A 27086-nucleotide genomic window follows, 5' to 3' on the forward strand; every position below is an offset into this window, starting at 1 on the left:
TTCCTCCATCTCTTTGTTTTCTCCACACTGAGTCAATGAAAGTCTTTGCTGTCTGTCCTGTGTTCCCAGGAACAGTGATGCTCTGAGGATTACACCATAAGGATTATATACTTTGTGTTACTCTGGATTTCTGTTTATGTTATGTTATGTCATTTGCCTCGGTTCAAAGGTGAGGTGTTGTCAGATGCCTGGGAGTTGTATACTGATGCCTGGGAGTTGTATACTGATGCTGAACGGGGGACAAACAATTGAAAAAAGAGGAGAAGAGTAAAAAAACGGCCAAACAGCCAAATGCAGCTTTAGAGGAGAACGCAGTGTTTGAGCGCTGCAGTGGAAAGATCACTGCACAGAAATGAGATGAATAGATAAACAAAAGAGACAGATTTATTTTCTTCTTTGTCTGTCTAAGTGATTTTCATGGTCTTTGTCTCTTTGAATTAGCATAACGCTAACTAACGCATCCATGTATAGAAAAAAGAAACTACAAACAAAAAAAAAAAAGTACACAGCTCCACTTGGAAAATGCCAGATGGGTCTTTCCATGTCTCCTTTGTTATCTTATGATTAAAGAAATTCAGAATTCACTTGATCATTTCAACTGGATGCATTCACTTAACATTCTTTTATAGAGTTTGACATGTAACTCATTTAGTAATCGAAAAATGTAATTCTGTTTTAATCTAATATCTTTATAAGGTAAAAAAAAAAAAAAGCACACCTGTCAGAAGTTTCTTCTATCAGTCAAGAATGACACAGAATTAATTACTATTTAATAGATGAAACGAATCAGCCGGGGTTTGAACAGAAGCTTTTAAAGAAACCCCCAGAAGAATGAAGAAGAAAGAGAAAAGAGAAATATGTCACTCACAGAGATTTCCCTCTCACCCACCTGACGCGACAATGATCCCCGGCGCCGAGTCCCTGCTGGCGATGTTTCCAGATGTGTAGGGATTCGCAGACACGTGGAGATGGAGATGTAATGAACAGTATGGCTGCAGAAAATAAATCACAAACTCAATTATCAAAACTATCAAGCCAAGCCAACAGTATCACTGAAAACCTTCAAAAGACACTTCTGACTAAAACGGCTGTGGCATCGACTTGGATCCACAACCCTCCCAAGTCATAAATTTTATCACAAACACCATTTCCCCATTGGCTGGTCCCACCATTAATTCTGATTGGGTTAACCTTTACCGACACAATTCTCATTACGACCCAGCAAAATGCCAGTGGTGCAGGCCATGTTGTGACGGGCTGTTTAGAGGTTTATTAAAACTCTGACATTTCCTGACAAATGACTGTGTAATATGGGGAGAAGGCGAGGCATGCCACAGAATCGCTAATTGGTTTATCAAAAAAGGGTGATCATTTTTGTATATAAAGTCACGTTAAGAGAATATGTGCAAGTGCGCCTTGCAAATGATGTACGAAAATCTGCAGCAGCGACACAAACCGTCACATCTACATTGCCATCTTAGTCTCACATCAGTAGATAAAAAAAAAAAAAGATCCACAGTTAAAGTCTTTATATCAAATTTCAAACTTTAAGTGAAGACTCATCTCAGCTGGACTCTGAGAAGCATCCGATTTTTCAGAGACTTTCAAAGACAGATTAAAAAAAAAAAAGAAGAAAAAAAAAAAGGAGCGTCTGCTTTTCTAACTGACACCACTCTCTCTCTCTGTGTTTCTTAAATGGGAGGTCAGCTTATTGGACTGAATCAAAATGGCTGACCTTTCAGCTCAGCAGCCTCAGAGCACTCAGCTTTGACGGGCGCTGCTCTTTTTGAGCTCGGGCCTCTCATTGCTGCTGGGATCAGTCAGCTCCTGTCAAGGCCCCTCTTTGATGGAAGTGCACACTTATTAAAACATGTATGAACGCAGCGTGCTCGCAGACACGCAGACACTCACCAGCACACAGTGGATGCTGTTGCCCCTTAGGTCTTTGCTCGGGGCCTGCAGCAGCCTCCAGTCTCTGCCTCTGTTGTAGGTGATGTGCGTCTTCACTTGGTTATCCATCTTTTTGTTGGCCAGGAACATCCCCTTTATTCCCGCTACCTGGGAAATAAAAAAAATAAACAACAACAGCTCACAGCTCCACATTAAAACAGATGCAGACTTAAAGTTATAACATGTAACTTTTCCTCAGTAAAGTGTCTAAAAATGACTAGAACTATGTAATATATTTTTTGAGTTGTGTTCTCACATTCTCCCAAATGTTTCCATCAATTCTCAAACATAGATAAATACGTGATTTTAATCATGTTAAAACAGTACGTGTCATTTGGTCGCCTGTCAATGACGTCATATCCTCTACAGAAGCTCAAAATGAACTTTTAACTTTTATCTAGTTTTAAGTTTTAAGCATAAACACTTTTTACACCTTGGTTGTTTTCAACTACACTGCTCAAAAAAATGAAGGGAACACTTAATCATCACAGTAGAACACCAGGTCAGTTAAACATCAGGGATATCAATCTGACCATCTAGGAAGCACAAGTGATTGTGAATCAGTTTGACCTGCTTTGGTGCAAGTGAAAGTGACAACAGGTGCAATGGAGAGGCAAAAGCAAGACAAGCCCCTAAAAGGGAATGGTTCTACATGTGGTGTCCACAGACAGTTGCTCTCTCATGATCCTTCCTGATTGATTCTTCTCTAGTTCTGTGTTTTGCTAGTGTCCGTGTCACTACTGGTAGCATGAGGCGGTACCTGCAGCCCAGTCAGGTTGCACAGGTAGTCCAGTTCCTCCAGGATGGCACATCCATACATGAGGTCGCAAGGTTTGCTGTGTGTCCCAGCACAGTCTCAAGAGCATGGAGGAGATACCAGGAGACCGGCCGTTACAGGAGGAGAGCTGGACAGGGCCGAAGAAGGGCATCAACCCAGCATCAGGACCAGTACCTGCTCCTTTGTGTGAGGAGGAACAGGAGGAGCACTGCCAGAGCTCTACAACATGACCTCCAGCAAGCTCCTGGTGTGCATTTTTCTGACCACACTGTCAGAAACAGACTCCATGAGGGTGGCATGAGGGCCCCACGTCCTCTAGTGGGACCTGTGCTGATGTGGCCAGAGTTAGTAGGCACTTCCTGGGTGACAAAGGCATTGATGCCATTGACTGGCCCTCACGTTCCCCTGACCTAAATCCAGTTGAGCACCTATGGGACGTTATGTATTGGCGCATCGGACGGCGCCAAGTACCGCCACAGACTGTCCAGGAGCTCACTGAAGTCCTGATCCAGGTCTGGGAGGAGATCCTCCAGGACACCATCCACCGACTCATCAGGAGCATGTCCAGATGTTGTCAGGAGTGTATACAGGCATGCAGGGGCCATACACACTACCGAGTGTGTAATGAAATTGACGCAACTTGGATCAGCCTGTGATTTCAATTTTCCACTTTGATGTTGGGAGTGATTGTGAATCCAGCCCTCAGTGGGTTGATGATTTTGGTTTCCATTGACCGTTGTTGCGTCATTTTGTTCTCAACAAATTATAAAATGTCCATCAGTAAAGATTTCCAACCTGAATAATTGGATCATCAAGATCTGATGTGTGATTTAAGTGTTCTTGCATGCATCTCTCCACAGCAGTCCTGAGTGAGTCCATGAGAGACCTCTAGTGGCAGAAGCTACATACTGTGTGACGTATATTAAGCATTTCCATATCTTCAAGTCATGTTTCAGAAAAAAAAAAAAAAAAGCACTGCACTGCAAAGCAAATCACATGTGCAGCCACATATGCTTACCTCTTCTGTATTCCCTACAAAATCATGTACAGCCATAAACACTGACTGGGAAATAATCAGCTGTCTGGGGACTCGTAATGTGTGTAATCAATGTATCCGTAATCAATGTGCATCTTGAATGAATCTGAGTCCTTGTTGGAGGCCCATAGGAATCGTTGAGGGATACTGAATTGAGTCAGTGACAGTTGCATCAGGTAAAGAAACTTCACTTTAGTGATCGACAGATACTTCAATCTCCCTTGGAGGAGCGATTTAGCATATCCTACGTTTTGGGTGGTGACCCCAATCAAGACAGTAGATTCGTTTTTCTATCACTGAGGCCACAGCAAGACATGAGCAGCATCATCAACGGCTTCGTTATTTGATTCAGCGATATAGTTTATTCTACATTTGTTGCTGATGTGTCTTTAAAAATCATTGCACAGTGTACACAAGTTCCAGAGCTTCAGCATCAGCCCTTAACACACTTCTTTTTTTTTTCTTCATTTTGGATTATATGCTATTTGTGAAGTAATATCTGCAGTTATTCATCGAAGAAAGAAATAATCTCAGCCTCACAAAAATCTATATCCCTGGCACAATCCCCTCTTGCTTTTGTTGATGTCAGCACTTTGAAGCTGCTTCGTATTCACACAATGTGCTCTGAAGACTGTAGGCCTACAGCAGCAGGGTTCATTTCCAAAATGACAAAAGAAGTACATTTCATCATCTCTGCCTCCTAGCTGTAAGATATTGATCAGTGTTTATAATAAACGTGTGGGCTGGGCACTCATCAAGCAGCCCTTTATTTGATGCTGTGAAAATAGGCCTCCTGTGCAGCATACCAATCCAAAAATTAAAATGAGTCGGTCTACTTCCAGTCCAGCGTCATAGATTGCTACTTGAAGCACAGATTTTATATCATCTTATTTGCTAGAAGATCGATGTTTGTTTTACCTCATAGAGATCGACCATGACGTTGCCCTCGGGGCCCATGCTGCTGACCACATTCTCCAGGGCCAGGGTGTAGTAGACCCCCAATGTGTCTGACACATACAGGTTGTAGGTTTCATTCTGGTTCCACTCCTGCACGGCTGCCACCACACGGTTTTCATCCGTACTGATCACATGCAGGTCCTGGCAGAGAAGTAAAGGTACATCAGCATGTCAGGTTACCACAGTGTTTCTATCTATTATTCCCTTACATTCTGTTTTTGTTTTGAAGTGCAGGCTTTGTATGGCTATTTGTTTGCACCTTACTTCTGTGCTGTGGTATATATTATAATGAGAAGTGTTTTAACACGATATTTTGTTGTTCATTTTATTGTGTGATGTCTCTTTAGAGGTCCATATTTTTCTCTTCTCCTGTGTTTTATTTTGTTGATCCATGAGAAGATAAATTATTATTATTATTATTGTTATTGTTATAACATGAAAAGATTTGTTGTAGCATAAAAAGTCACTCATTATAATGAGAAACTAAGTAGTAGTATTTTTTGTCACGGTGGAAGTGATGTACGTCCTCGCAATGTCCTCACACTGGGCACTGACAACGACATGCATCATTTTCTTGTTAACGCAGGAAACCGACTTATCACGTCACAACGAGGAACTTTTCTTGATTTACTGAGATAAATTGGACAAGTTGAACAATGGAAAAGGAATGTGGTGTCAGAAGATAAAGTGATTTGTTGCATCCTCTTAAAATGAAATAATTTGCAGCAATAATAAAAAAGCAAGAAAAATATTATAAAATGAAACATAATATATTATTAACATTTGTGAAAGCTTTCATCCATCAAAAACATGATTCCTTATGTGCCAATAAAGAATAAAAACGTGTATATTACATGCTGTTCTTACACTCCTGCTGGGCTTAATCATATTCACTAATCAGAACTGCTACATCTTCTTTATTCACATATTTAACTAAGAGGAAACAGCAATCATTAACACTATGCCTGGCATACTGGGCAGAGATTATGCAGCTGAGGCCATGCTGTTTGGTTGTGTGCTTCATCTGCCTCTGACTGTGCCAGTAACACCTTGCAGTGAGCCGACAGCAACCGGGGAGCCTAGGGCTTGATTGAATAAAACATGTTTAATTGTCAATAGGGACGTGACGAGCAAGGCCACGCACACACAGAGAAGCATGGAATAACAATTCTGGTAACACTGTGAGAGTTACTTTTGGCCTTGATTTGCTCATAAATAACAAAGAGTGTCACACAGAGCCAGCGATGCACTGGTGCTTCATCGCAACTTTAGCCCACATAGCGAACAGGGCTGGAAGCGGATTGTTATGCGCCTCTGAATGCAGAACATGAACTGCGGCTCCACCAATTAAATTTGAAATTTTCTTGGATGCTAATTCTTGGATGCTAAGATACGGATTCCTATCAAAGATCAATTCATTATCAAACTCTCGTGAGTATGTGTTAACCTGGAGGTGTATTTGTTACCTTGGGCAGGGTGTACTTGGGCAGCTTCATGGGGGTAAAGACGTCTCTTTTAGCAGACACATAGTAGATTGGTCTTCCCGCAGTTGACACCTTGAGGTGATGAAGCCAGTGAGTAAAAAAAACATTTGGGAGACACATATAGAAAAAAAAACCAGATAAAGTATTTTTCACAGCACAGGGACACATAATAGCAACTCTCTAAGAATGACCTTGAAAAATTTCCAACAAAAAAAATCCTTACACTCATACACTTTTCTGATGTTTTTTTCACTGAGCAAACCGGGCAATTACCCACCTGGACAAACACATACTCATCTTGCACCACCAGAGAATTGGGGTCAATGTAGCCGGGGAATGGTTTGCCCTTGTTGGCATCTGTGCAGTTCTGCAGCTTGCAGGTGACATACAGTGCCTCTGCTCCCACACACACACACACACACACACACACACACACACATAAAAGACACATACATGCACACATGTCAAGCCATGGCCTCAGCAATGGTATTAGCCAATGAAGAAAGGCAGCTTTCACCCAAAGCCAAGTGGCCTCTTTTGGCTTCCTACATTACTCGTGTCAATAAAGTGGGTCCCAGTGAGGGAGGAGCCGGGTGGAGGGGAAGACAGATGACCAGAGAGGCCAATTGCTTTCTTTGCCTTCAATTGCAGCGCTGGGAAAGAGCTGTCCCCACATGTTAGCCTCTGCCAAATATGTGTTGGCTTCCTCCACGCGCTCATGATAAATACGATAGTTTCTGGCTACGTGACTGTAACATCTGACACAACTGATGTTTGCCGTGTGTTTGTATGATTGTTTTCTCTTTTCTCTCGTGTTGACCTCAAAGGGAGCGGGCTGACGTCTGATGGCACGGATACAGATACTAGTTTGAAAAATAAATGAAATAGAAAGGATACAGTATTTATTAAGTATTAAATATTACATGAAATCACATTTTGTGTTGCAATTCCATAAAGTTAGGAGACTCACGGGAGACGAAGAATAGATAGAATCTTTTGTTTGAGCTCTCCCTGGTCAGTTAATACCCATGTCTTTCAAACTCCATGGCTTTGGGTTGTGATGCAGGCTTTCCGTTATAATTCCGTAGTTTTAAAACCCAAATCGTGATTAATAACATCATCAGCCTCTGATGACATCACCAGAGCACATTATACAGGTCGAGTCGCACACCCCATGACTACAAACTAAGTTCCCCTTTAAAACATTATTTTAAAGGTTTATCAATTTACAACACATGATAATCATCAATTATTATTGATATTTGCAATGTATTGGCAATTACATGGATTGCCAATACATGAATGGTCAAGACAAATACTTGGAAATGTAAGTATTGAATGGCTTGGACAGAATAATATCGATAATGAAGAAATTATGGGGGAAAAAAAATGATTCTGACATCAGACTCAGTAAGTCAATCAAGTCAAATTCTATATATCATCCCACAATATCGCAGTGTTCATTGTCATTCACCTACGTGAGTGTCACTGAGCCAAATCACCTGCTTTTTAAAAGCACTCTAATATATGCATTACTTTTCTCTCCATTGCCATTGTGTGTCCCCAGACTGGGCCATTTCCGCTGTCCCTCTGCATTACCTGTCCACACAACTTCCAGTTCCTCTCTACTTTAGCACAATGCTCACGATACAGTACAAAGACACCAGAAAATGGAGCGCTGAACTCGGAATTCAATTACTCACGTCCTTCAGAGATGCTGGTTTCCAGGTGAATTAAGCCCGGCTCTTTGTCCAAACCCATTTTCGACCTGAAAGGCAGACAAATGTGTTTCAGGAACATCACCACTGGTCTCTTGCCTCTGGGCAGATGCTACCTACTGTCACTGCCGTCTGACCTGAACGACTGCATGCTGCAAAGTCAGACAAACTCATAACTACACAGAGGGTAAGTCAAGAGCTATGACAGTTGTGGTAAACATCAGCGGGAATTGGCTCCAGGACATTAGCATGTCTGTGTCTTCATTTAAAGTGTGAGGAAAAAAGACCTCAGGTTTACTGTGTGACCTAAATGTTCAGAGCCCCCAGAAGGCCCCCCCCCCCAGAAAGATGGAGGAGGACATTTCCTGACATCATTAGGGGAGGAAAAGCCATCGATTTCCCCGCTACTGTAGGGATGCCCGCAGATGGAATAGCATATAATCATTACTGCATTAAATATGTATTAAAAAGACTGGGGGATCAGAGGAGAAGCAAAGGCAGCACACACATGCAGGGGGAGAGAACGGGGAGGTGGAGAGAGACAGAGAGAATGTGTCGATAGGTAGCACACTCATAAATGGGAAGAGAAATAAAGGGGGTCTGTGTGAGGGGAATGAGAAGCAGACACAGTGAGAGACACAGACCACCAGAGCTTCTAATCATTATACTTATTGGTAGTATTGGTGATTTCCCAGATGAAACACAGCTGTGAATAAGATGGCCTACTTATAGAAACCACATTTCCATTTTTTTTTTTCTGAATAATCCATTCAGGTACACAAGAACAGTGTGAGGCAGACAAGTCTGAGTTAGTGGAGCAGTATGGTTTGTTTAAACTTGGGAGGCTCAGCTTTAAAGTCAGTGGCCTACAGTAGTGTCTCTGTGCATGGCACTGGTTTGGACAGCTGTGTGCTCTCTGAGGAAACTCAGAACAGGTGGAAAAAGAATAGCACTTCGGCATGAGCTGGAGTTGTTGCCTTGCAGAATTTCACGTACAGGCAGCTCCAGATGTTTTTGGAGAGATTTGTGATGTCCAGTGGCTGCTCCAACTTAAGCTCACACACTGATTAGAGCTGAACGAAGTTTAGAGTTGTTTGTTCCAAACTTGCGTCTTGCACGACCGACCTGCGCCGTTCGGCCCGAGCGCTGCTCAGGTTGACCAAATTGCAAATACGCTTACTCTCTTCATCTTCCTCACATGTTTGGTGGCTACATGAACAGCAGGCGTAAGCTCCCTCTGCAGCCTCATTATCAAGGCTACCACCACACCTGCCGCACCGTGTGTGTGTCCTAAAATAGAACTCTGACAGCTCCCGCAGCATCAGCCCTCCAGGCTCCCTTCACTCCGGGCTGCCCGGCTTGTTACTACCCTGACAGTTCCTCCGTAGTTTGTTGGGGTGAAAGCTTTTCGTTGCGAGTTAGTTACTGTTTAGAGGGCAGATACCACTGAGCTGGACAGCACCTTGTGCTGGTGGTGGCGGTAGTGGTGGTGGTGGTGGTGCGACCATTTAGCTGAGGAAAACATAGAAGACCAGGTAACAGTGAGGCTAAATATAATAATGTGAGTCTTCGTCTTGGAAACAATACACCATATTCACACGGCAGCCATTTTCCTCTGACGTCACGCTGATGGTGGGAAGCCTTGAGCACTTTAATGTCTACAAATAAATCCTTTGTGGGAATGGCAAGATTGTCGAAAAACTTGACTGTTATGTTAGCTGAGAAGGGATTTTAAGCTAACATTAGCTGTTGTCTAATGGTAGCTAATGGGTTATCATATATTTTGCTTTATCTTGAAATATGGCTCGATGTTCCTTCGGATTTTCATCATCCATTGTCTTTTCTGTTGCTCATCAATCTGAAGGCGTCAAATAGAAACAATTTGTCAGATTCTTTATGTTTATATGACTTGCAACCTGGAGCAGTTCGACATCATCCTTTCCGTGACGGCGTTTGAACTTCCCACCCTCAGAGGAAAATGGCTGCCGTGTGAATATGGGCTTTATTCAACAAAGTCAGGATGGGAGCAGGATGACACATTTTGAGTTTAAAGGCCTTGCTGAGAGGAAACATTAGATTGTTTTACGCCTTGTGAGGAAAACAATAGTTGGACTGCACCCGAAAATGATTTTGAAGCATCCTTCCACAGCTGAACACTGTCAGTCACATAATGTCACCTAACTGTCTGCCGCAGAGGAAGATCAGGCATGTCAGACGCATGAATAATGAAAATCTTAAAAAATCTTGCTGGCTCATCAGCTCCTCACTTTGTTAAGAGACAATGATGTCTTCTGTCCAGGACATTTACAGTGTCAAGACTGCTCTGCGTTTGGTTTGGAGTTCAACCATAGTTCTACTGATGGTTGTCACGCAATTATTATTTTTGGTTGTTTGTTTTTAGCAACAGACCAACAGTGTGTGTGTTCAACTGCATGATACACAGCAATGACTACAGGTGGAGAAAATTTTACATTTTAAGAATTTTTGCACATTTTGTTTGAGCTTTATGTGGCCAGGGCTACATGCTCAGACTTTTTATCACTATGGGTGAATCGTATACATCTAAAAACTGACTACACCTGGAAACCCAAAATAATCACGGCTGAATGACGAATCTGTTTTGAAATCACAGTTTGTTTTTCAAAGAGACCAAGACAGCGGTGAGTTCTCTCAAGCTAAAAATCTGCTTCTCGCATCATGTTGTTTTTCACATTCACACTTTTGCGTTAGCAGCTAGCTCAGCCGCTGGTTATCAAACTGTTTTTGTAGTTTCCCAGTGTAACTCATCTTGTAATTGTTCAACACGGGACCAGTAGTATTTGGACCAGTGAAGCAGCTTGTGCCATCAGTCCGTAAATCTAACGTTAGCTTGCACCGCTAACCGCAAACATGTTCAAGCCTGACATTAAAATGCATCTCCACATGCGTCTCCAGGGACCACCTGTGATTGGATCTCACTTCCTCCGCTTTATATGCAAATAAACAGGTATGCATTGTTGTTTTTAGGCTGTCCGACACACAGGTCCGTTTCAATGTGTTTGTGTGTGTGTGTGTGTGTGTGTGCGAAAGAGAGTGAGTGAGAAAGTGAGAGTGAGACAAGGAAGATTTGAAGGAATCATTGCGCTGCACACAGCTCTACAGAGAAATATGGTTTTAGTCATTTGAAATAGTAAAATATTTTGGGTTCATTATGAACTGTGTTGGGACTAATCAGACTGTGGCAGAGGATGTCAGTAGAGTAGTTGGTCCTTCAGTGTGGTCAAGTCTCATCTGCATTCACGCTGCTTAAAGCATGTGGCCACCTGTGGTCCAGACCAGCTCTGAATGTGGTCTGAGTGATTGGATCTTAAATGCCTCTTCAATGCATCTTGGGTGCGTTCACACCTGAACTTAGAGCTGAGCATGTGTGATTGTGATTGGATCACCTGAGAAATAATATCAGAGTTAATACCAGGCCTGAACAGGGCCATACTGTCCATATTACCATTAACGGGCAGCTGTATAGCTGTTATAAGTACGTAGATACTTGCAGATAATGCGATTTCAGTTGGAATGGTAGTTTTTGCATTTCTTTTTCACTAAAAAAATATATAAATGATGATGATATGATTTTGTACCAAACAAACATGTTCCTTTACATCTGGAGAATATGATTTGTAGCATCACAACCCGTATGTTGCTGATGATGCACAACAATGTGACACATTTTAACTTCATCGAAAAAATTGCAGCTCCTGCAATTTATATATTGCACTTTGCCATGTTGCGGTTTTGATTATATTTCGATTAAATGTTGCAGCCCTCGTTATCAGTAAACATAATGCCATTTGTATTGTCGTGATTCATTTTGAAAAATATTGTTCTGTATGTATAACACTAATGTCACATCTTACTAAATGTGAGCTTAACTTGTACATTTTTCTATAGAACATTAGCTCAGGTTAGCTTAATTGAAAGTTGTGTTTGTTTTTTTTGTTGTTTTGTTTTTCTCTCCAACTTGCTAAAAAAAAACTATAAAACATTCCTGGGACCAAAACAACAAGCAACTGCATTATTTAATGTGATTAAAATATGCTGGGGTTTAACCATGTTTATAACTATACATGCACTCAATACAGGGTTGGAGTTGAATTTATAGAAAATGATATGTAAATGCAATGCATGTAGAAAAAGTGCAATTACATGTTGACCTATACTGTATCTCCATGGTTACATTATTGCTCACAGTTTCTTTGACCATGTTCAAGAGTCTGTACTTACCAGTAGAAACGATTAGGAGCCACTCTTTCATGCACCAGCTGCCACCTCCTCCCAAACTCCACTGAGCTGTAGAGCTGTGGCAAGACAAGCAGGAATCAGAGAGAATTCATTCACATACCATCTTTAACAGCCGATCAAATTTACCGTTTTGTGCTACACATGTCGTCCGACTGTTAAATGCTGTTTGATATTGGTTTGTTTTCACACATTGATTTGCTCAGTACCTCAGTCATCCTCTTAACAGCAGCAGTGTAACGAGGAGTGGGAGATCAGCTCTCTCAGTGTCTCATGCACACACGCATGCACACACACACGCACGCACGCACACACATACTGTACTCACAAGTTCTTTATTTGAAGCAACTAAATTAGATTAGAATTTACATAAGATTGAAACACTGCAGGGGGATAACATGGCTTAAGGACATTTAGGGATACAAGCATTGTAGGTCCTCCCACGCAACTATCCATAACTGCACAAACCTTACAGAGATTTTTACCACACACACACACACACACACACTCACACACAGACATACACAATGAATGGAACTGTAAAGAACCATGTGCAGGGGTGCAGGGTTTCCTGAACTACAGAAATGTGCTTTGCTGTAACAAGCCTGTGGATGGGAGGGAGAGATGAGGAGAGGAGGCAAAGCGTGGCGGGGGGTCTCAATACAGCCATTGTTCACTATTCAGTAAATCACTGAATTGCTGAGATTTTACCACAGTGCACAAAAGGGGCAGAGAAAGCATGTGAAATCTCTCTGTAATGGAACTAATTATCCATAAAGAAGTGATTTAATTTGCTCCCATGATTGTTTCATTGAGATTTCACTGGTCCCTAAATTAATTAATTACGCCAAGTGTCTGAGATTTCTACCTGAGGTGAATGGAGTTTCATTTGTGGTTAAATTATATTCAAAACATTCAACAGCAAAGTTTCCCAGTCTTCATTGGACTTAATTTCTTTTGGATAAATAGTCCCCATGGAAAATGTTGACATCTGGGGATCAGTGTGAAAAGATGCTAAAGTTTTTTAAAGCTGTATTTCAACAATGGATCACAGGATTATGTGTAATATGAAGAGGGTTGCCGGTGGTGACTAACGCACAGAGAATGACCAACCATGACCCTGCAGTTCCCCTCCGCTCTACTCAGGTTTTTAGGCCATCGTCATTGTTTGTTTTTTTCATCATCCTTGTGTCCAGATGCAGCAGGCACCTGTTTTCAGTGAAAAGGCTCTTAGAAACTTAAGACATCTGTTTAGCACCAAATGGACGATGTTTCTCCCTGGAAATGTAATTTTCGAAAGCTATGAGAACCACAAACAAATTTACATTTGTATTAGAATGGAAGCAAAAATCTCAGACGCAGATATCCTTTACATTTTAGTGAATAAAAGTAAAACTATCCGCATGTGGAGATAGCGTACCACAGGCGCTATGTGAAATGAGAATGGTATTTTATAATTTAAGTGGTCCAAACCTTGAAGTGCTGCTTCAAATCAAATAAAAACAAGTGTGCTGTTTTTTTTTTTTATTATTTCCTCCTTCTCTGTAAATAAACAACTTTGACAGAGTGATATATACTCACTGGAGCCCTGTTGTTTCCAAACACACCTGCATCTGACAAAGCACAAAGGCAAATCCGTTTACTCTGAAGCTTACAGCTGGAATTTAATGAGGCATAAAACTTATTTCAGTGTTTTGCTCTGGACTTTTTTTTTTTTTTTTTCATTTTAAGCATGAGTAGCCATGCATAATGTGTAGACAATCATTTATTCGCGGATAACAAAAATGTGACTCTGTTTGTTTCTATTAATTTTGTTTCTAATTGTATTTATTTATTCTTTCCTGAAGGGCGAAATGCAGGCGTGCATTTGAACGGCATCCATGAGAACACAGCCCACACACATTATCACTGTTGTCAAATCAATAATTCTCCTTTATTTCATCAGTTTTTCATTTCCTGTGTTATTTTCTTATATTTCACTGTGATTTAACATCACAAACGACCCTTCAACCATAAGTCAAGGGCCTATAGACAAGGGTCACTGCCACTTTTAATTTGATTACCCATTAACACAAATCAGCTAAAGACTTTGGGTTTGAGGATGAAAGTAAAAAACAGTGAGGTGTGATTTTAATGCAGTCGTGACATTCAGTGAAGTATATATATTTTCCTCCAAGATGTTCGCCTCATTTCATCGCTCAGTAATGGCTATATGCATACTGTATACAGTCTTCACTGTGGCTACTGCATGTATATTCTCATGTCAAACAGGGGGTGATGAGATTTCCATGACTTCCATGCTAAGCTGTGCTGAGCAGATGCAAGCTACAGGGGGGTGAGATGGGTGGGGTCGAGAAGGCGGGGTTGCGGGAAATCACTTTGACTAATTATCCTCCCACAGCAAGTTAGTATGTAGCCAAGCAAGTGACCGTGAAGAGGCGAGAGCAGGAGGCGGGAGGTGAAGGGGTGGTGGTGGTGGTGGGGGGGGCAAGAGAGCTGCGGAGGGGGAGTGCGATGTGGCGTCGGCGCAGGCTTCACAACCTCCAAAGGTTTTTCTCAATCAACAAATGCAGCAGCACTGCCAAAAAGGAGACGAGGAAACTGAAAGAGAGGCAGTTTGGAGGTGGAGATGTTGTGTGAGTTAGGGCACGAGTGAGCGAGTGGGTGGGTCGGTCAAGTGGGTGAGGAGGAGAGTGCATGTGTGAAGGTGAGCGAGTGAGCACCCGACATACGGGGAAACGACGTAAATACACCAAAAAAATCTGTTGAATTTTGTCTGACAGTTACTCTGAATGAGACGATGCCTCTAATTTTTGCATAGTTTTTGACAGTTTTACCTCTTCACATCTCTATTATACGAGAAGAATTACAGAAGAAACTGATTCGGGTGGAAATGAAAGTGCAGAGTTGTTGCAGGCACGTTTTGTAGGACATTTTTACAAAAATAACAGTTTTATGAAATCATTTCTCAAAATATGAAACATCGAGATATAAAGTCAGAATTATGAAATACTAAGTAAAACATTATGACGTTTTAAGGCAAAATGATCAAATGAAAGTCAGAATTATGAGCATAAACAACAATTATAAGACAGTGAGTCAGAATGCTGCTAAGAGAGTTAGTGACACCTCTTCTGGTCACACTAATTATGATTTTCAAAGTCAAAATACTGACTTACTATTGCATAATTTTCACTCATCTTTGCCTTAAAAATCATAATTTTTAACTGATATAATAATTTTGTTATAGAAAGTCCAGATTTTGACTCTTTAAAATCAAAACTTTTTGTCCTTTTTTCATTTACCTGATGAAAATAGACTAGGCTGAATTTGGAAATACCTGCATTATACAATCTATGCTTATCCACCTCCCTCCCAAACGAACTTCATGAACTATGACTGTGTGCTTTGAGCCAAACTCTTGTGTAACAGGATCTCACATTTATCCGGCTTGCTCTGAGGCACTGCATCTCCAGATTGTTGTTGCTTATCTGACTTAACACTCAGCCCCCTTTTGATACCTTGAACAACCGGCTGCTTAACTTGCCCTGCCCGTTCTCTAACCTTTTGGTCGTGGCTGTAGGCCAGAATCCAGTCCTCCTGCTCCGGGTGGAAGAGCAAGCTGAGGATGTAGAAGTTCAGCCGGTACTTCTGGTAGGTTGCTCCTTCATCAGAGCTGATCAGTAGACTGCTCTCCACCTCCGGATCAGTTAACAGCATGATCTGATGGAAGCAAAAGAATGAGGCATTAGGGACAACATGAGCAGAGCTCGACTAAGAGGTTTTCAACACTTAACAGAAAAGCACAAAACAACTTTTAAAATGAAAAAAAATAATACTTTCTTTAATAATAAACAAGGCTAGGTCTGGACTGTGTATGGTCAATGTGCGAAATTACAGACGTAGTTGATGCAGCTACTGTAAAACAAAACGTCCTATCCTCTCCTCCTCTCTGTGCTCACATATAGGCCTACAGTATTCTAATACAGCTTAATTCACAATTAAGCTGTTCTCATTGACACATTTTTCTCCCGCTGTTGAAGACAGGTTTGATAATAGTGAGTGAAACGTTGCCCATCAAGACTACATGTTAACCTTCACACTATTTCCAAGCGGCTGCTAAAATCCTGATTTTATAACCGCAACGCCGTCAGACTTAATGACCGAACACGTCAGTTAAAGGCAAGGACTGAGCTGTGACTTCATCTGTATTTACTTATAAAATGATCACTCACAGAGAAAGGTAGAACAGACAGACTATCTTCCTTGTCTCTCACACGGAGCACAGCCTCTGTCTGGGATCCACAACAGTTTTTTTTTCCGATTATTTCTTTTTCCTCAAAAAGTGACCTCAACTCAACCTCAACTGCAGAAGGAAACAGGTCTCTATCAGAGGCAAGTCTTTCTTTGTATCTCGCTCTTTTTGATATACAACTGGTCATTAAGTAGGAAGCCTTGTGTTGAGTCGCTCTCGTCCGTCGTGTTAGTTGCTGCATTCTGTGTTAATACAAAGTCAACACCTCCTGTAATTGTTTCAAATTAAAGGCCTTGTAGTGTTTCAGTGGACAGAGACCCTTTATTTGGTGACAGGGCTTTTATTGCTGTGCTCCGGTAAGCGTAATGTCTCATTTCCAGTTGCTGAAGTTTCTGTTTACATGCTAATCAGATCTACTAGTTTCTTTAGTTTAACGGTTAGCTAAGCTTTCTCTCTCTCCCTCCCTCTCTCCTGCTCTCTCTGACTTATGTTTATAGTTATTGTCTGTCTACTATAATGATACATGTAATTGCCTTAATGGAGGTGAATCTCAGTGAACTGGAAGTGCTAGTCTGCTTCCCTGCAGCTTCAGAGCAGCCAGACAACCTCTGCCCATACACCGTCCAGTGACGTGGCATTTGGCTGACCAGTGGTGGAAATATGATCAGTCAGGAAGTCAGTCAGTCACACAGTCACCCAGTCAGGGACATTCGCTCTTGTAAGATGAGATTTATTTTTGTTAAGATTTATTCTGTACATTACCTTATTTTTCCTCAGGTTTATTCAGAGGAGTGATTACCACCACAGTGCAGAGACACTACGTATAATGATCAGATGTAGGGCAGCGATGCGACGTGTGTCGGCCGTCGGTGTTCTGTTGTCCTACTGCTCTACCCACCATGCAACTGTACACTGATTTATAGTGTTTATAGCTAAGAGTAACAGGCGTTACACTATTAAAGAGCCGGCCTTGTCCAGCCAAAAGTGCAAAAGTGTGTGACTATTTTACTTTGTGCTGAATTCTTCCCCGTTTGTCTGCACTGTGTGTGAGTGTCAGAGATGAGTCAGTAGAGACTGATTACCATATCTGCAATATAAAGCGTATTGTTAGAGCTGTGGCTGCAGATTTGTGCGTTAAAAGCTCCACAGTCACTTTTCAACTGATGTTGTCATATCTCAAATAATGATTTGTATGTGTTAGGCTTGATGATATAATCAGTATACGTGTAACAGCAAATGTGTGTGCGCTTCTTTCCTCTTCCTGTGTGCCTCATCATTCAGATTGTTTGCCTCGGTCTTATGCTCAGTCAGGTCTTGATAGCAATAATTTCCCATGAGCTTCTTTCTTTTCTTAGAGGTCCAACAATTTTCTTTTGCCAAATCCTGGCATGGTCCCCAGAAAAAAATCACAAAGAAACCCCCAGATAATATCAAATGCAAATATAATTGAATCAGTGGATCTCAAGACACAAGCGCTGTCATCATTAGGAGAGTGTACAGCAGCAGAGAGTTTGGAGAGGAACATTAGTGGGTGCGTGTAGATGGATGAATGGATAGATAGATAGATAGATAGATAGATAGATAGATAGATAGATAGATAGATAGATAGATAGATAGATAGATAGATAGATAGATAGATAGATAGAATTTGTGTGTGTGTGTGTGTGTGTGTGTGTGTGTGAGTTTGTGTGTTTGTGCTGATGAGTCAATAAATCTATAACTAATACTGGCACTGGCAAATACATTCCCCCTCATGTAACCCTTGTTAATATTGACTTGAGTTACAACATATAGACATTCAGTGGTCAGCTCACAGACAGAATGCCTGCTCAGCTCTCATTCAGGGGTGTAATTTCCACTCAGGACATGTTCCCCTCACTTTGCAATATCCTGTTTTTGTTCCCCTAACGCTTATTGTTTCTGGTTGATTCTCTTAGCCTACTAAATTCCCTATGAACATTGTACTGTCTACACACCATGGTCAAGATTAGATGATAGGAGTTGATAAAAAAAAAGAAAAGAAAATAGCCCTTTTACACAGAGAGAAAAAAAATCCTGCCATTGCCTGTTTACACTAAACCAAAGAAACATATTGCCGCCCCCGTGTGTGATTTTTAGATCGAGCGCCGGCGTTCTGGAATCACTGACGCATTGTACCGCAAGAGTGTGTTGGCGTCTGTCCCACTATACGCCATTGGCTTGAACACGGAACTACAGTCGCCCCCCCCCCCAAACCCTTTCTGTGTCTGTGCCTTACAATAAAAAAGGTGCAGCATTCCCACCTTGAATGGGCCGTGTCAAAGGGGCCAAAGGCGTTACACTCATCTCAGTTGCCTTCAGTAATTACAGTGCGCTCAAAGCAATGAGTTTATCAAGCGGCTGTAAGTGATGTGGTGAGTATGTAGCAGACTTTCTTTTCCTACCGTGGGTTTTCCCTTCAGGCTATAAGTACAGGCTGCCCTACCTTAATGGTAAGGTTGCTGTCTGAAAGAAACTGCCTGCGGACACATTATCTACAGAAAATATCAGGTATCTAAAGGAAACTAAAATTTGATTTAATTAATTATAGTAGTGTTACATTAACAATGCACAGGTTTATCTAGGTACACACTGTATTTCTATCCTTTTCTATCCACCTGTCCTTTTTACTATTCTTTTCTATTCTATTCTATTCTATACTACACTTATGGAAATTTCAAACACACACACACACACACACACACACATATATATATATATATATATATATATGTGTTATTCTGTACTGCCAACTATATACAACACGACAGTGGCAAGTGGCAGACATTAGACATTGAAACTATAATCATAGGTGTCAGTTATGTTATGCAGTGTTGCTAGTATCACATATCAATATGACATCAGTATATCAAAAGATCTTTCCACTGTCTATTTTTGCTGAGAACCGTGAAAAATAGGCTCCAAGCCAAAACTCTAGATGACGCAGCACTGAAGCCTCGTGTCTCACAAAGGCTCACACAGTGTGGCTGCTCTAACCCGGTAACATGGGCACATGAGTTTGCCATGACCATCATGCACAGCTGAGGTAGGCAGTGTAGTCTACAGTGTGGCCAGAAAGAGGGATCCCTCCTCTAATACTGTCATTGAGGTCTTGAAGTCTATCTCTTTTATTTATATTTATAGTTTATATGTAGTATATATACAGTATATATATATATATATATATATATATGCTGTACACTTATGATGCCCTCTGAGATAAATGTGTGATTTCTGCATCGGCACAGTTACTCAACTTAAAATGGTATTTAGTTATTTAGTATTTATCCAGAGCTAAACAAAAAGCACACAGCTTTTCATTTCATAGATGCTGACTGATTTGCTGGTTCTGATGTTCCAGTTTTGAAAGTGCAGCTTTTCTTGTCAATTACAGGCCACTGGAAGCTGCGCTGGAGTCTTTGTGATGCCTCTGTCGTCATAATGTAAGTGCAGAGGCAGTGCTGTCCCTGCGTTGCACACACAGGGGCTTACATTTGGTTTAGAGACAATCTCTGTGTGCCCATTATGTCATCAGACAGCAGTGTGAATGAGAATACACACTGCTCTCACAGTCAGTATCCTTCTCGCCATACGGTAAAGTGTTTCCGGTCTCACGCTACCGAGTCATTTGTCACCAGCTGCTTGGGTAACAGCAGCCATGGCGGGCAGAGGCACTAACACTAAGTTCATCAGTCACAAAAAGCAGGTATATAATACCGCATTCTCCATACACTCAAACACGGTCTCAACTACAAATCCAAATTTAAAATTTTTCTCAATTCCTGGAAACTGTAACACAGCTGGAATAGAAAACGACTTCATAATGGCTGATGTGTGTCTGGTGAATGGTGGGATTACATTTAAGGGGTTTGCCGTCAGAGAAAAAATTTTGGATCTACTTTGTTTTGGATCTAGTGTTAGCTCCCTGCCTAGCACCAAATAGCAGACGGTACCTGCAGAATGAGGACAGGGAGGAAGCACAGACTAATGCACAGAATGAAAGACGTCACAGCAATTTGTGACAAGACAAAAAAAAAAAAAAGGGAAATACTCGTCTTGAAAGCACTTGAACAGTCTGGTCGGTATGCTCGGGAACTTATGTTGCCATAAAACTTCTCTTGTATCAGCGTCAGGCAAGTGGATAGGTTAAGAATCCATATTATTCCACATAGTCTGTGGAGCAGTAGACTGTGTGTGTGGGAGCATGCGTGTACGTGCACGAGCGACTGTAAATTATGAGGCCAAAAAGGTTGAAAATGACAAAGGTTAATGAAGCGTATATATGCCGGCTGGAGGACATTTAAGATATGTGTAAGGAATTCTTGAGTTAATTTCGCTGCTGCAGTACCGTAAATACTCTGAGATAGAATATTAATGAAATTAGTTTCATATTTTCCATTTCACACAGTCACCCAGTAATTGGACTGTGATTCCTCTCTATAAATCTATGCCTAATTTTCTGCAATACCCTGCAATAAATAGTTTTTTTTTATTACTGCCAGACTTTAAGCGTGTTCATATTGGAAAAGCGTTAAAGAAAAAAAGGGAACAAAGAAAAGAGCTTGTGATTTATTCTCTTTGAGCCAAGTCAATTTTCTAGCTTTACAGTGACAGCAACTTGGGTGTGAATGATTTAATACAAGTTAATAAACTGGTTTCACCCAATTCCTGTTTGTTTTTATTTCCATGCAAAAAAAACAAACAAACAAACAAAAAAAAAACAAACAACTTGTAAACAAAGCCATATCTACCTCAGGTTACAGTTTTGAACTGGGATTGACAGAGCAGGCCGGAACCCGGGAGCCAGCCGCTATCTTGTAACTGAAATCAATTCTACATGACAGAGTGCAGCTAAGCAGGCACACCGAGGGGGTCAGGACTAGCTCGCATTTATTCGGTGATGTGAGAAGCACTTTCTTCGTATTTGTCAGCTTTTGAGCTACTGTACATCTGAGAACTGTGCTGAGTATATTTCACTTTCTTTTTTTTTTTTTTTTTTTTTTTTTTTTTTTACCAAGCAGCAGTCCTTTGACTTTTTGTAGCCAGTATGAATATCTTAAATGCTCACATTCCTCTCTTGACTCGCACGTTTATCAAGGTGCAGATGTTTTTCAAAGAACCAGCGAAAGTCAGAGAGTCAGAAAGTGAAAGGAAGTAAAGTATAGATCACTTTGCACAGCCACATCTAGTTTATTAATTATTTGTGCGCACAGTTTATGTACTGTGAAAGGACTGATAGGACTGTCTGGGTTATTTTGTATAAATGCTCCTCCGAGCAACTGTGGATTATTTCACATCAGTATCAGCAGAGGCTGAGGGAAAGCAAGTGATAGCTTCAGGTTGAAGGTTTCAAGGTTTTGATATTCTTTTTTAGCGCCAACCTTCTTCCTTCAAAAGGCTTTGCCTTTTGCCGGGCTGAAATTGTAAATAAGAATTTTGCTTTTAACAACTTGGCTGGTTAAATACAATACAATACAACAATATAAATTGTCCATAAGACATACTGTAGGAACTGAGCCTCATAATTGAGGGCAAAAAGGCAGTCAAAGGGGAATAGGTCCTGTCAGGGGTGTGTAAAATATTCACAAGAGGTTGATAAATGTCAGTGGTGAACGTGCTGCGTCTAAACATCTCCTGTTGTCAGTCCCAGTCCCTTAGCTAAAAATGTCACAAGGCAAGAGCCCAGAGAAAACTGAAAGGATCAGTTCAGAAAGAAAGAGAGAAAGCAAATAATAATTGTCACTGGCCCCTCGTGGTGTCTAGCTATGTGTTTCGAGATGCTCGAAACACTGAAAAATCACATTTAAAGGCAGGGCTGAGATTATCCACAGACCTTGTAACAAAGTTGGATGTCTCCAAAACTCTTTCTGCATAGCTGAATACTACAAGGGGTAAGTGGAAAAAAAAAAAACAAACCTTTAACAACTGCATGTTGGGTTCAGACACAATAAAAAGACGTATGATGTGCTGTGTGAATTACTCTTCTTTTCTGTTTGCAACAAAGATGGAACTATAATGAGACGTTCTTACCGTGTGTTCAAAGTGAATTTGAGAAGCAGCACAGTTGTGTTCAATGTCAGTGGAAAGATGCAAGAAATTTAACAGCGGTCCTGCCATAAAGTACCTACAGCACAGGGTCTGATTTATTGCTCAGTGACCATGGCAACACTTGACATATGTATTATTACCTGATTGGGCCATATTGACCTTTAAGTATTCCCCACATTAACAGCTAGATAGGAAACTATAGCAATGCAACCGTCATTTTTATTTTCTTTTACTCACTGTAATAGAAAGCAGTGATAGCAATAAACACATGGCTTCCATGGTGGTGGATTTTTTTTTGTTATTGAACAGAAGCGACAACTGAACCTTTTATTAGCTTGCTTAAAGTCGTCTTCACTATGCAGCCGTGGCTCTGGAACATTCCTGAAATTAGATGTATCAAATAGTGGCCACTTGGAGCGTCGCAAATTCCATGTTCATCATGTGACACGCAGCGGCCAAAACTGCATTTTCTACAATTTACTCTAAAATAGTGAATTTGTTTTTGATCTGAGCATCACAAAAATAATTGTTTTCATCATCAGAATTGGATTCATTTAGAAAATCTAGAGGAAAATTCATCTACTTCAAAAAGTATTCAGACCCTTTCACTTTTTTTTTCCACACTTTATTGTGTTGTAGATTTGATTTTTAATTGAGAAAAAAAACAGCCTACACTCAATAATCCATTATGGCAAAGTGAACACACGTTTTTTAGAAATGTTTACTGAAAATCAATATTGGCAGCAATTACAGCTTCAGCCTTTTTGAGTAAGTTTCTATACAAGCTTTGAACACCTGGATTTGAGCAGTTTATCACATTCTGTCCTGGCACATCCTCTTAAAGTCGGTCAGATTGGTTGGGAAGCATCTGGGAGCTGCCATCTTCAGGTCTCTCCGCAGATGTTCTATGGGATTTAAGTGTGAGCTTTGGCTGGGCCGATCAAGGACAGTCAGAGACTTGTCCCGCAGCCACTCCGGGATTGTTTTGGCTGTATGCCGCTTTGGATAAGTGTAGTGTCGGATTGTGAACTGTCGCCACAGTCTCAGACTACGTGCACTCTAGAGCAGGGTTTCCTTCAAGCACCTCTCTGCATTTGGCTGCGTTCATCCTTCCCTCAGTTCTGACCGGCCTCCCTGTCCCTGCTGCTGAGATGAGGATGGTTCCTCTGTGTGTCTCTATCTTTTAGAGTGACCCATGGGTTCTCGGTCCCCCCCCCCCCCCCCCCCCCGATCTATGTCTCGCCTCAAAATATTTTATCACAAAGGTCTACAGAGAGTTCCTTGGTTTATGTGCCTGTGGTGTGAAATGTGGAACCTTCTATACGCAGGTGTGTGTGTGTGTGTGTGTGTCTTTATGAACTGTCCAATGTCCAATCGATTCCAAATGCCACAGGTGGACTAAAATAAAGTCCTAGTGTCATCTCAAGGAAAGTTTAAGCTAAGAGGACACAAGCACGTGACACAGCAACAAGGGTGAACGCCTGAAGCTTCAGACAGAATAAATGGAGTCAAGTGTAAAGTCCAGTATCTGGTTTTAATTCCACTGTCGCGTGAGAAAGAGAAAAGTATTTTCATTTCTACCTCTTAATAGGCTCTTTGACATAGTATGCCTCGCATCTGGTGTCAATGCTTGTGTGACATGTCTGTTTGTTTATGCCACTCAAAGACACCTGTAAATAACATTAGCCACGCCACTGTCATTCACTGTCAGCTGCCGCTAAATAAAACGGTTAACAATTACAAAGCTAATGCTAACAGACATAAGGGAGAGACTGGCAGGATTACTAATGAGTTAACTGTACCCATCGCGTACAAGACGGGCCTCTGTGTGTTCATGTGGAACCGTGTTAGCTTAGCAAACTGGCCGCATTGACAGCACACGGAAAATCAAATCGCTCTCGCTCCTTCTTCCCATGAATATTCATGACGAACGCCAGCTATCAAACTCCATTGAGGTATGTGGCTCTAAGTGCAGGACATGAAAGCAAAACGAGTTGACGCACAGATTCATAAATATTACTTCTCTTCTCCCCCCCTCCGCGGTCTCGTCCACCGCATCGACCAGGTGCTTTCAACTGTTTGATCCGTCTTATTAAACGAAACTCCTACCTCTTGATCTGAGACATTTAAGCTTGGACTAATTGAATGCTGCCTGACATTTAAGCTCACCCAGACCCCTGTCAGACCTGACAAACAGTAACACGTCAGTTTCTGCCTTTCAGTGTAATTGGGTTTCAATCTCGGCCGCTCCTTATGGCGGCACATAAGTTGGAAGGCATACAAGCTGTGCGCGAAAACACAGAGCTACAGATTCATTACGTATGAATGAACAGAGACAAGACAAACAAGATCAGTTTAGATAATTAACCAGCAGCATTCCCAGTTCAGACATCTTGTTCTGTCTTCAGCTGCTGAAATAATGAATTCTTCATAGTGATTATTAATAAATAACATAACAACATATGCCAATTAGCGGATGCTTTTATTTAGAAGACTTTCCGTTAGCATGAGTTGATGCTTTTGGAGGGGAGTTCACTTCCTGGCAGTGTCAGGCACATTGGATTGTATAGCTTTCACTCGCATGCTGAGAGAGCGGGGCAATGTCCCGTAAAGGCACGTAAAAGAATATTGATGGAATCCCACAGCTCACCTAGATTTACCCATCCTATCTTCTTTACAGCTCCCTCTTCTGTCTCCGTGTCTCACACTCTGTCAACCTGTCTCCATCTCCCTCCATCTCTCTGTCCGCCTGTATTTGTGTCTCTCGGCCCGTCTCTCCCCCTCTGTCGCTGTGTCTTCTCACGGGCTCCGGGGCGCTTGCCTCTCCGCTCATCGCAGCCATTTGGAGATTGCGCCTTAGGGCTGACAGATGTTGCGTCCCCTCCCAGCACCACCAACCCCCCCACCACCACCACCACCACCACCACCACCTCAAACGAAACCATCACCCGTTAGACTGTGTTACATGGTGTCGTGCGGTGTGCACGGCGTTCCGGCCAGCAAAGCACGGCTGATTCGCTGAGATTCATTTGGCTTGCAATATGTCTTTAAAAAGAGAGTAGACAAAGACGCACATCACTTCACCTCCCTTTTCCCTCCTTTATCCCTGTGCAATGTGCAGTTAGAGGATGTGTTGATGTGTCTGCTGTTCTTCCACCAGGTGGTATCGTTCCAGGTATAATCTGGTGAAATTAGGACAAATCTCCATGAAGGTTTATGCTCAAAATGTATACAAAGGTGGAACATAAGGTTTCCTACCTTTTTGAATATCTCTTTTTCATTGATACTATCTTGATACAGCAGTACATCTGTTCATTTTAGAGCTGTCCCCAAATAAACAAATCTAAATTGAGTGTGAGTCTTCAACCGATCCATTAGTTGATGTGATAGAAAAATCTGTGAAGTTTGTCTCTGATGAGTGCCGTCATGCAGAAGCATGTCTTAAAACACAGTGCTTATTAAAGACCGAAGCAGGTTTGGAAATGTTTTCGTGAAGCCTGAGATGTGTGAATGATTTTCTACTACTTACTATATAACAGCTTGTCAGAAAACAGAAGATAGACTTAATAAATTGATTATGAACTCTGTAATTTTAAAATTCTCCCTCTCAGCAAAGCAGCAAAGGAGGCGAGTGGTGGTGGAAGACAATCTTTAAATCCACTTTTGAAACCTTTTGAAACTTCGGTACTTTAAAGTCATAAAATGTTGTGTACTGTTTACAATTGATTTTTTTTTTTTTATGCAGCAGCCTTGTGCTGGATTCAAATTTCACACACACACACACACACCTACACACACAGACACACACCTACACACACACACAAAGGGATTCACAGAAAAATATACACTATTTTAGAGCTGTATTAAGTTAATGCAAAAGCAAAGGCATGATTTGGTACTACCACTGCTTCACATTAAAAGCAGTAAGTGGAAAAAGCCCTTTGTTGTTCCCTGTCCGCTTAGACTAGCGTGAAGCCGGCTATAGCTCAGTTGTGTTTCCTGTCAGCTTCGTCTCTGTGAAACAGAACACACTGCACTCCTGATACTCACGTTGACTGCTCGCCAGTTTTTGAGTTCATCCATTTTGTTGGTCAGCGATCTCCAGTTCGCATCTCATCAGTCTCAGTCATTTTTACAGTAAACTGTCTCAACATGTGTAAACAATCTAACAGCTTTAACTTTGCTCTCTCTTGGCCTCTTATATCCCATTTTCCCCACTTACTTATCCTGTCTCTCGCCCTTGTGTGTATCTCACTCACTGACTTGAGTCGCAGTGATTGGCTGAGTAGCATCACGTGACCAAAGCTAGAAAAGCTGCGCCGGTAAGTAATAGGTCCGTGACCGCGCTCCACCTGTGAGTAATGTTAGAACGATGGAGATGCAGATTTTTTTTTTCAGGTTTACAACTGTTGATTTGTAATTATTTATGATATAATCATTTAGGAACATGGTAAATGGACCGCAGTGGACTTCAAGTCTTACCAACTTGCTTTATACCCAAAAGCCACATTCACACACATATTCATACAGCACTTTCCACAGCCATCAGAGGAGAAGGGGACTTCTC

General features: G+C 41.5%; 1 protein-coding gene across 1 annotated transcript in view; it reads right to left on the minus strand.

Moving 5' to 3' along the window:
• LOC111217900 (VPS10 domain-containing receptor SorCS1-like) overlaps positions 1-27086 on the minus strand; it is a 183779-nt gene that overhangs the window by 37304 nt on the left and 119389 nt on the right. The window contains exons 4-11 of the mRNA XM_022739922.1: positions 15763-15921; positions 12184-12257; positions 7909-7973; positions 6483-6601; positions 6188-6277; positions 4683-4862; positions 1912-2058; positions 890-992 (exon numbers count right to left, since the gene is read on the minus strand). Coding sequence (XP_022595643.1) covers positions 890-992; positions 1912-2058; positions 4683-4862; positions 6188-6277; positions 6483-6601; positions 7909-7973; positions 12184-12257; positions 15763-15921 — 937 coding nt within the window. The remainder of the gene's footprint in view (positions 1-889; positions 993-1911; positions 2059-4682; positions 4863-6187; positions 6278-6482; positions 6602-7908; positions 7974-12183; positions 12258-15762; positions 15922-27086) is intronic.

This window comes from Seriola dumerili, unplaced genomic scaffold, assembly GCF_002260705.1.
Source record: "Seriola dumerili isolate Sdu_G_001 unplaced genomic scaffold, Sdu_1.0 BDQW01000050.1, whole genome shotgun sequence".
In the NCBI taxonomy this organism is placed as follows: domain Eukaryota; kingdom Metazoa; phylum Chordata; class Actinopteri; order Carangiformes; family Carangidae; genus Seriola; species Seriola dumerili.